The sequence below is a fragment of the Hypomesus nipponensis genome, chromosome 18 (assembly GCF_054491055.1).
Source record: "Hypomesus nipponensis isolate SF chromosome 18, ASM5449105v1, whole genome shotgun sequence".
Classification (NCBI taxonomy): domain Eukaryota; kingdom Metazoa; phylum Chordata; class Actinopteri; order Osmeriformes; family Osmeridae; genus Hypomesus; species Hypomesus nipponensis.
The window spans coordinates 14,904,337-14,915,521 of NC_140378.1; the positions used below are offsets into that span (position 1 = coordinate 14,904,337).

General features: G+C 47.9%; 1 protein-coding gene across 1 annotated transcript; it reads right to left on the reverse strand.

Annotated features, from left to right (window-relative positions):
* Nucleotides 1-1,092: 1,092 nt before the first annotated feature.
* Nucleotides 1,093-7,717, reverse strand: ccm2l (CCM2 like scaffold protein). The gene is made up of 10 exons (XM_084680134.1): nt 7,559-7,717; nt 6,173-6,340; nt 5,937-6,020; nt 5,658-5,841; nt 4,885-5,561; nt 3,908-4,037; nt 3,686-3,749; nt 3,382-3,541; nt 3,143-3,281; nt 1,093-1,802 (listed from the first exon to the last, which is right to left on the reverse strand). The coding sequence occupies exons 1-10, from the start codon at nt 7,586-7,588 to the stop codon at nt 1,528-1,530; spliced, it is 1,911 nt and encodes a 636-aa protein (XP_084536260.1). The 5' UTR covers nt 7,589-7,717; the 3' UTR covers nt 1,093-1,527.
* Nucleotides 7,718-11,185: the final 3,468 nt, after the last annotated feature.

Here is an 11,185-nt window from a genome sequence, read left to right on the forward strand (position 1 = left end):
AGAACTCGAGTCTCGCTCACGCCCCCAACGGTGTGATTGGAGCAGAGCGAACAGATGGAGTTGGGAGAAAAGCCGATTCGTTGTCATGCATGTTATGAAAGTCCTCAGAGGATTATTCTGTAACGCCTCTGGTTAAAACATTTCTGACTATTTTAACGATTATAGACAAGTCTGATGATTTTAGAAGCAGTTTATATTGTTGGATGTGTACTCTCTAAACCAAAAAGTGTTTTGGCTAGACATGACAGACAGTCAGGAGGTATAATCTCTGTATGTAAATGACACAGGAGAGTAAACAAGCAGATCCAGTGTAAATCTTTTGATGAGTAATTTGCGCTCTCGGCTCTGCCTAATTTCATAATAGCAGATCATACAGATGTGTGTGTATGTGGCAGGTGGGATGGTGACTTTACCCATGAGCCTCAGCAGGGCTGGAAGGGAGAGGTGCAGGGCACTGTGGGAAGGTCAGGTCAGGGTTCCACAGGAGAGTGTGTCAGCATCCATTCTCATCCCATAGTTTTTCTCATTTTCCATCCTTTCTCCCTGCAGACTGGAATTATTCACAGCAGATGGTCAGCTGGCCCTGCATTACTGCTGTGCACTGGGAGAAGAACATCACTGTTCCTCTCTGTGAGCAGACTAGAACTCTCCGCCTGCCCTCCCCACTAACCTCTTATTTTATGTTGTTTGGTTTATATTTTGCGTCAGCTTTCTCTGATTAATTGATCTTAGATCAATTTCCTCTCTCTCTCTCTCTCTCTCTCTCTCTCTCTCTCTCTCTCTCTCTCTCTCTCTCTCTCTCTCTCTCTCTCTCTCTCTCTCTCTCTCTCTCACACACACACACACACACGCAGACAGATGCACATTGCTCAACTCCTCCTCCTCTCTCTCTCTGTAAATCTTTCTCTATTCATTAATGCATAGCGCTGTGCTCAAACTAGGATGCAGATGACACGTAAACAAGTTTGATGCAAAGGCATTCAAATTGGCTGTTCATCCTCAGAAGCTCCAGATGGGGACTTGATCAGCTCAACAGGCAAATAAGGCTGAGATTTAACCAGGCCATCCAGGGACACAAACACACATAGAGTATGCACACATGCTGTGTAATACATGGGTAAAAGAGATGCTTACAATATTTAGCCGACAACTTGTTCACACTTACAGATAATTAAACAAAGTGTTTCTGTTACTGAGACTTGTTGTTATTCAGCAGGCTATGGCAACATCTGTGTAAATACATTTCACAACAGAAACAAACACTACTTTGAATTATTTTTTTCCTTTTTTTCACATAATACCAAAAAAAGTTGCTGTGTCGCCATGTTCGTTGATATCACAGTACTTCTTTTCAAATCCCCCAAAATACAGTACATTCTGCAATTGTGAGTCATAAAAAATACGTATTGTCCTTGAGTCACTCCAACTTTCATTCCTTTATGAGACCCCCGGCTTTAAGCCCAGTCTCAGTCCTTAACCTCCACCTCTACCCTGCCCCCCCCCCCCCCCCAGCCCCAGTCCTCCCCCTCACAGGTAATAGTCCTCTTCCTCTATGTCCCCGTGTCCCTCCTCAAACCCCAGTGCTTCGATGTCGTGTGTGATGTCGGTGATGCGCCGGTTAAAGTCCTGGGTGCCAGAGGGGAGGGACCAGATGTCACGCATCGCCGTGGCAGACGTAGTGCTCATGCTCCGTTTGATCCGGCCAAAGCTGTCAGTCAGGATCCCCCCCTCGCGAATCCCAATGCCTTCCAGGAAGCCCTCAAACACACCAACATCCTTGTCTGGGATGAAAGGGCGCATACCTGGGCAGGGTGGGGCATGGGTTGGGGCGGGAGTGAGGGGGGGGGTGAGGGAGGCCAGGGAGAGGGAAGGGATGAGAGGGAGGGAAGGGTGAGAGGGAGGAAAGATAAGGGAAACACAATGGTGGCAGCCTCAACAACTCAACAGCACCATAGCTTCAGTATATGTCTGATATCCTAGTTCAAGTGCATCCAATATGGCTATGACTAATAATTCCTGTTGTTTTCAGCAGTATGTTTTTTAACTCCTTATTTAACACATGCAGTATGTACAACATATCTGTCTTTGGGATTCATAAACAAGATGCTATACAGTAATACATGAAACAGTATATTCTGTGAAAGTGTTCCTATATGTATGTTTGGCTGTGATGGTTTGGCTTTGTGCAGACAGACAGTGTGAAATTAGGTTTTGTTGCTTTCAGCCGACAGCACACTTATTCATAATCTGCATTCCAGTCACAGAGGGAACAACATTCAACCGCAAGGATTAGCTGCAAACAATCACGTACACATGCACATACACACACACACACACACACACAAACATTTAAGCCAGCAGAAAACCTCACTGTCATTCTAGCTTTGATGTGCTCTCACAATAGCACAAACAAAGATGAGGATTTGGGTGTGAGTTTGGGTTTGGAATGCCATCAGAACGTCTGGAATGAGAGACCAAGCTCTTTCTGTCTGCAGATCACTTATCCTCCCAGTAAAGCAGAGGGCCTGGGACTATAATAGGCCACTATGAAATGTAAACACATAGTTACTGGTCTGGGTCTGCAAGATATGGTCCCCTGGAGAACCCTGTATCCCCTCCCAGCACCTCCCCTGCACTGCCACTCAGAGATATGGAGACTGCTAGCGATTATCGTGGCCAGCAGGACAGTTGAGGACAGTTGCGTTATGTAAAAAGTGTCAGTAATGTGCTTGCACACACACAGAGAAACACATACACCTGTCCCTAATGTTTTTGTTCTAGACAGCTGATAGTGAATATTAATTTGCAGGGAGACCAATAGATTGGCAGCTGTGGCAGTCCTGTAATCATTTTAATTAACTGCAGATGGTTTCCACATCTAACTCTGAATAAGCCTGAATCAGCAGTTCACGTGAACATGCACACGTACAAACACAGCTTCCCCAACACACACACACACTTTAATATGATGCATGTCAAAGTGTTTCTAAATTGATTTGATTCGTTTATCTCCCCATCCTTTGATTGTCTTCATATGATTGGCTGTAATTAACCACTGCTTACTTTCTGTAGAGAGGTGGTTTTATTGGCTGCCTCACTGATGGAACTCAGTAATATTTGATGTGATTGGCGGAAATCTCACCAATCAGCAGGAACTTCCTTGTGTCTCCATACAGCAGGAGAAGGTCGGAGCAGAACTCTTGGACGGGCGAGCCCAGACGATACTCCCTCAGCAACACCGCAAACTGCTGCAGCTCCTGGGGGCTCAGCTTACTGCGCAGCTACACAGGGGTCAGAGGTCAGAGGCCAGAAAGACATTCCTACAGGTACACAGAGGTCAGAGGTCAGAGGTCAAAGAGACAGCCCTAGAGGTGGTCCTACTGTGATCATGTACTCCTGCATCAGCAGCAGGCCAGGGTTGCTGCTCTCTCCGTCGCTGTGCAGCGAGGCCAGGCTGCGCTGGGAGTCCTGGAGAGACAGGGACGAGCTCTCGCTGTAGCTCTCGCTGTAGTACAGATCAAAGGCATCCTGCGAGCTATCACTGGGGGGGGGGGCAGAAGTGCATACACACACACACATACATACGCACACGCACACACATAGACACGCGCATTATGTGTGAGTGCACTGTCACAGACACAGAAAAAGACGCACCCCGCATGCACATATTGCACACATAGCTTACTAAGAACTGCAGCAGCTGAAATCTGTATCATAGCTGTAGGACATATCTGTCAGGCAGCTGTCGCCTGCAGAGAAAGGGAGAAAGAGAGAGAGGAAATGAGGAAGAGAGCAGAAGGAAACGAGAGAATGAGCAAGAAAGCAGAGAGAGAGAGAATGACTGGAGAGAATTGACTGTGCTCCTCCAATCCAATCAGGGGCATTGGCTCATGCAGCTGTCACTCACTTCTCTGCAGCCAGTAGCGATCTGGCATGGTGTAGTGGAAACCTGCCCGGTCCACACACTCGATGGTCTGGTGACCGTAGATGATCTGAAACATCTGACACACGAGAGCGCAGTACTCCTCAGCAGCATCCTGGGCAGAGCAGAGGAACACAGCGCGGCTCAGAGATCCACTGTGCACATGTACACAACTTGTGTGTGTATGTGTGTGTGTGTGTACTGACCCTTAATTACTTTAGTGGCTTTGATTAAACCAACCAGCAAAATACAGCTAAGCTCATCTGGCTGAGGATGGTGAGTCCTGCCCCACCGGGATCATAAACATACATAGTGAACGTGTTTTGACGTGGATCCGTGGACTGCCCAGAGAATGATGAAGTGTTGATGTGAAGAGAATGGAAACACATTTACTCTTATGGTATTTCCATGGCACGCACCTTGGATCAGGGTAACAATAGATAGGAATAATCTTTCTCCAACACACACACACACACACACACACACACAGTCACACGCCTCTCTTTACTGGGGCACGTTTGCGTTGCATAAGCTGTCTTACGTCACAGTGAGAGCTCACAGTAGTGTGTGTACTGTAATGCTGTGTCATTGGATTTATTCACAGTGTGTGTAAGTGTGTGTGTGTGTATATCTACTAAATGTCAGGATGAAAGAGTGTCACTGTCGTCCTACTTTCCAGTGTCGCTTTTTTACATTCTCAACAAAATAGGTAAATTTAGACTGGGTCTACATCAAATGTACTTCTTGTTATTGCAAAACATGTCCAGTTTGGCTATCTGTATTGATTCCATAATCGCAGTCTCCTGTCTTGAGCAGTTCTTATCCCAGACCTCACCCCTGAACCCTCCCACCTTCAGTCCTGCCTTCCAGGCCACCCCTGAACCCTCCCACCTTCGGTCCTGCCCTCCAGGCCACCCGAGGCCTTCCGTGCATGGTACACCCCGACCTGCTCCGGTCCTCACCTTGTTCTCCACAGCCAGTATGACCAGGTTACAGTAGGCATCGGGGCAAGGAGTGGGCTCCAGAGGATTGTGGTTTCTCCTCTCCCAGCTTCCGTAGGACTTCCCTCTCTCCCAGCTCCCTGTGCAGGCCTGCCGGCGCTCCCAGCTGCCCCCTGGGGGGTGTCTCTTATCCCAGCTGCCCCCGGGCTTCCCTCCACCTGCCCCAGGCCCGTGCCTCCTCTCCCAGCTCCCCCCCACCCCGCTGCCCGGACCCCCTTGCCGCTTCTCCCAGCTCCCCCCGACCACAGGCCTCCGGTCCCAGCTCCCGCTCACAGGCCTCCGGTCCCAGCTCCCGCTCACCGGCCTCTTCTCCCAGCTTCCTCCTCCTGCTTTCCGGGTCTGGCGCCTCTCCCAGCTCCCTGACACCCTCTTCCTCTCCAGGCTCCCTCCTCCCCCACTACCGCCAGCACCTCCTCCCCCAGCCCCTCCCCCACCCCCCTGGACCACAGCAGGGGTCGGTTTGGGCTCGTGGCGAGATGACGGCCGCCAGTCGACGCCGCAGATGGTGTGCCTTCGCTCCATGGTGCCCCCTGCTGGGCGCGGGTCGCTGTTGCTCATGGTCTGGCGCCGTCCCTCGATGCCTCCGGGCTTCTTCTTCTCCAGACTTCCCTCTGCAAGCACCGTGTCCACATTCAGACCTGGGACACACACGCAGACACGTGTTGCAAAAACTAGTCGCGCTCAGACCTTGTGAGCTACAGTACCACGGTCCAACTGAGAGCCCTCAGCCTTGCCTGTCTTCAACACCAGAAGGTGCAGTGCATCGTCCCGTAGGTAGGAGGCAGCGGCGATCTCGTGGGTGGGAATGCGCAGCAGCAGCTTCTCGTTGTCCCTCCAGGTGAGAAGAAGACAGCGGGCAGACAGACTGAGGATGCAGTCCTGCTCTACACTGGTCTTCAGAGGGAGCACCTTTAACTGCTGCACACGGCACAGACCAGGAGAGGAAGACAGAGGTCAGATACATCAACACACACACACACACGCAGCCAAAACATGGAGTTCATTAAACTCACCCTGGCTGTGTCAAGAAGTTGCAGCAGCTCGTCTCTGCTGGAAGGGTTGAGGGAGCAGGATACCCAGGTCAGGTGACCCAGGAACTACAGAGGGAGCAAAGTCACAGAACTCAGGGACTGTGTTCCTTCTTTGTCGTCCATCTACATCCTCATGTGACAGTTCTCAAGTTTTGTGAGGAGTATTGCATTTCCGTGGATGATACATTAAGTAGAGTGGTGTCGGGTGACCTCCTGACCTTGACTTCTTTCTCCACGTAGTCGAAGATGAGCCTCTCGGGGTGGATGAGGAAGTCGGGTGGGTACAGGGGCACGGTGTGCAGCGGGCGGCGGTAAACACTCCCCCTGTCCACCTGGCGTCGGCCTGACTTGGAAAAGACCAGGCGCTTGATGGGAGAGGCAAAGCTCTGGAGCCGACACGACAGTTCAAAACATCGGAGCCAGGAGAAAGGATCCAGGAGACAAGAAACAGGAGACAAGGTTGCTAAGCGATAGCAAAAACAAGTTCAGAGACATCAACCTAGTTGACGCTCACTTCATAATCTGTTATTGAAGAAAGAGGTCTGTCTCACTGGCCAAGAGCTAGGGATCCTCCTAGTATCTGATCTGAATCAAATATGTATCAGTTTGAATGCCCCAAACACGGTCCCAGTGTCTCCTACCCTTCCTAATGACACACTGTCACAGGGGTAGAGTGCCGCAGAGTGACACTAAACGACCACCATCCATATTCTCCTGGCTTACAGGAGACTGACAGGACCTATCAACACCCCCCCACACACACACACACACACACCCATCCATCCTCTCCAGCTCACAGAGGACTGACAGCAGCTCTCAGCTTTGACTGACGAGGATTGCTGGTGGAGTGACAGCTCACACAGAGAAAGATGGACGAGGCAACACACACACACTTACACACACATACACACACATACACACACATACACACACATACACACATAAGCAGACCCCAAGAGAAAGAGAGAGAGAGAGAGAGAGAGAGAGAGAGAGAGAGAGAGAGAGAGAGAGAGAGAGAGAGAGAGAGAGAGAGAGAGAGAGAGAGAGAGAGAGAGAGAGAGAGAGAGAGAGAAAAAGAGAGACAGAAAATAGTCAGTGTGCACATTACAGTCTGAGATGGTCAATAACTAAATCTATCAGATTCTGTCCTGTAATACTCCTTTATTTATCAATGCATTTCAATCAAGTCCAACCATGTTTCAAAAAAGGAAACTGTACACATCCATTCTCATCATTCTCAGTGTATTCATGATAATACGTAATAAAAGAAGAAGAAGAAGAAGAAGAATCTGGGATGAAAGGGTATTTGATCAATCTCACAGCATGCAGTAGGTAACAGTCAACTAATATTAGCATTCAAATCCTGAACCCCCTCAGTAGCCTTTGAAAATCCTCCGGTGAGAATCCGAAGGCCACAAGCTTACCTGTACACTGCTATTACAGTAAAAGACTTGTGAAGACCAAGCATCTGAAAACAACTGTTCTATGTAACACACTGTTCAAATTACAAACCTGACTCACACATAAACACTCATGTTCACACACAGACAAACGTGCATACGCACAAACAAATTACGACCATAACTAGACCAAAACGAGACTACCTTCTTTGTTTTCTTTGGCTCATAATCCATCCCCCCAGCAGACAGTTGGTGTGAGTGGACTGTGGTGGCAGTGGCCCTCAGATTGGAGCACTCGCATTAGTCTCTCTTCTTCAATATATTTCTTTGTCTCTTTCTCTCTCTCCCTCCTGCCTCTCTCTCTCTCTCTCTCTCTCTCTCTCTGTCCCCTCTTTCACTGTTTGACGGCTGATTGGTCATTGTCCTGGGTTCCTCCCTCCCCTCATGGAGCCACACAGGAGAGACAGGAAGCAGAGGAAGTCCACTTCCTGTTCAAGAGGAAACTCCACCAGAGCCTGATAACAACTCTCCCCTTGTCCATTCTCTCAGGACTGATAATACAGCAAACACACACACACACACACACACACAGACACACAGACACACAGACACACACACACGCACACACACACACACACACACAGACAGACACATGCACACACATACACACACAAGGGTCAGACTAAAGTTTGTACAAAATAAGTCAATAAATAAGACTCATCAAAATCTTATGCAGTTTTGGCAGAGCATGGTGCTTCCAAAACCAAGGCTTGTGGTTTAAATCATTTTACGGCAATAGGAAGAAGTCAGGAAGTGTCATGTGCATGTGACTTCAGTAGCCCTTCAGTCCTGCCCTCCAGGCCACCCGAGGCCTTCCGTGCATGGTACACCCCGACCTGCTCCGGTCCTCACCTTGTTCTCCACAGCCAGTATGACCAGGTTACAGTAGGCATCGGGGAAAGGAGTGGGCTCCAGAGGATTGTGGTTTCTCCTCTCCAAGCTTCGGTAGGACTTCCCTCTTTCGCAGCTCTGTGAATGAAATTCCTCTATTTGACCAGAGGGTGGCAGTGTGGGATCATCAGAGGAAAGCAATTTTTGGCATAGGCCTTCTCATTAATTACTTTAATGGGCATCACAATGTACCTTTGTGGTGAGTTCTGAGTGTGCATTCATATGTGTTCAGATAAGTGTTGACTGAGATGGTCAGTATATCTGTGTGTGTGTGTATGTGCATGTCTGTCCTTGGGTTCTTCAAATGTGTGTGTGTTTAGGGGTAACACTCTGCAGTGGAGACAGGTGCCACACAAGTGGCACTAACGACAGGTCAGCACCTCCACGGCAACCAATGCCACGGTAACCACTCCACCGCAGGCCCTGGGGCTGGCTTAACGATCATCCAGTTACCTAGGCAACTGCAGAGAGATGGGACATTTATCTTGGAGTGGCTTTCCTTTCTTCCCCTCATTTCTCTCCTCATTTCTCTCTCCTCCGTTCAGGATAGAGAGGGCTAGTGTGTGTCCCCTACTGTGGTGGTGTCTGCAGCCTGACAACATCACGCTGACACAATGCCAATGGAACAGAACAGGCAAACAGAGGGAGGAGAGAGAGAAACATGGACAGAGAGAGAGAGAGATATGGACATAGAGAGAGAGAGAGAGAGAGCGAGAGAAAATGAATAGAGAGAGAGAGAGAGAGAGAGAGAGAATGAATAGAGAGAGAGACACTAAATAGAGAAAGAGAGAGGAGGACAGAGAGAGAGTGACAGAGGGCGTTAATGAACAGTGTCTGCAGGTGAAGAGCGTCCAAGTGCATGAGAGGGGGTTCGGTGCTCGTGCAGTGGTGCCGTGTGATCAACACAGCCGCTGTGCTGCTGCCTTTATTCTATTATTCTGTGTGATTGTAGCCGGAACTCTCCATACAAGACCTCGCATCCATTTCTGCACAATATGTTGTTCTGTTTTGGGTCTCACTGAGTGGATGTGTGTGTGTGTGTGTGTGTGTGTTTATAGAACCTCAGGGTGCTGTTCTGTTAGCAGGCCATCAAGGCAGCACACACAGGCATGTTTTCAAACACACACAAATGCTCGCATGCACACATGCACAGTGTGCCCCTTTTTTGTGACAGCAGAAGAAAGTCAAAGGCAGTTAAACCTAAATGTGGTTTGTGTAAAAGTCAATTCTCAACTTTTCCCTTCGCTGCTTCTCTGTCTGCCTATCTGGATCTGTCTCAAACTTTTCTTTCTTTCTTTTTTCTTTCTCTGCGCCGCTATTTCTCAATCTCTCTTGGCTTCTCTTCTCCCTTCTCTTCCCCCCCACCCTCTCTTTCTCTCCCTCTCGCTTACTAACAGTCTGAAATATCAAAGAGTCAGAGTCCTCACAGAACCTCAACATGAAACCACAGAGTGTGTGTGTGTGTGTGTGTGTGTGTGGTGAGCAGGAAGGAAAGGCCCACAACTTCATCTTCTTCTTATTCCAAAGGCTCTTTGCTGATTCCTGACATTCGAGAAACATGACATTACAACTCTGGACTGGAGAGAGAGAGAGACTAAGGGAGTGAGAGAGACTGAGAGACAGAGAGAGAGATAGAAAGAGGGATTGACAGAGGGAACAAGGGGCATTGATTGGGATGACATGGGTGTCAGTTATATTGGTCTTGTCTAATGATGTCATGAAAAATTATTTCTGAAAAGAATGAAACCTAAATGAAAAGATGAACCCAACCACCAGGCACCACAAAACAAAGACAGCCGTTAATGAAGAAAACTCTAGGAATCCAATCGTTTTCAGGCTGTCATCTCAGACAGTTTACTAGAGCATTTATTTTTCCAACTACATTTTCATCATCACAGCTTGAGTTTTTTTCTTTGTATAATATTTGACTGATTCTTGTTACTGCACTATTACCTTTATAGATAAGAGAAGCAGCCTAACCAAGAGACCCATACGTATGTACGCACAAACCAACGACACACACCCACCAGTATCTACAGCATCACTCTAGTATACACAGCATGAAAAAAAAGTATATATATATATTATAACAATAATTACATCTTAATAAGAATCATATCAAAACATGGCCACTGAGCGATTAAACAATATAAAAACTCAAATATAAAAAAGTAAATAAATAAACGGAAATACTAGTTTGAAGAAGTGCATGACAGGTGATGAAGTTCTTCTAAACCTCACTGATTACAGCAGCAAGCATATCAACACTACTTTGGAACTGTGTCCGTGTTACCGTGACAACACCTTTTTTGATCTCGGTGGGACTGAACGGATGATAGATCCAGACAGTATTAACTCTACATTATCTTGATCGTTAGCACCGTCATCATCGTTGTCCTCGGGCTCCTCCCCCTAACCACTGTCTTCATTATCTTCTTCTGTGTTCACTGCTACTTCATAGACATCATGGCTGTAGGTGTGGTTGAATTTTTATTTGTCATTAGATTTCCCCAAAAACACCATCTTCCAACCACATCAGCAACATTATTACCATCATTACGATGACTACATGGTTCAGGGTGTCTCTTCAAAGTAGTTTTTTGTTCATAGGCGCTGAGACAGTATTGTCCATTCCCACTTCCCTAAGAGACAGAGTACAAGCTAGAGTATATCCCTGCCTAGTGATGTCACACTGAGGTCACAACCCCAGTGAGGAGATGCCCAGACCACCTGACCATTGACTCCTCTAGAGCACCTGATATTTGTTGCAAGCAAACCAATGCCGTGCACATAGACCCATCTACACATGCACTCAGGCTCTATAAGTCTCTCTAGATAGAAACACCCATAAGCTCTGCACTCTTCTTCTGTCCTCAGTAG

Bases quoted from the DNA above. Each gene is read 5' to 3' on its own strand.
- ccm2l (XM_084680134.1), bottom strand. From the start codon at position 7,588: ATGGATTATGAGCCAAAGAAAACAAAGAAG. The intron at 5,562-5,657 runs GCAAGGCTGAGG...TGTGTGTCCCAG, and splicing joins CCTTCTGGTGTTGAAGACAG to GTCTGAATGTGGACACGGTG. The intron at 4,038-4,884 runs GTGAGGACCGGA...TGCTCTGCCCAG, and splicing joins TACTGGCTGTGGAGAACAAG to GATGCTGCTGAGGAGTACTG.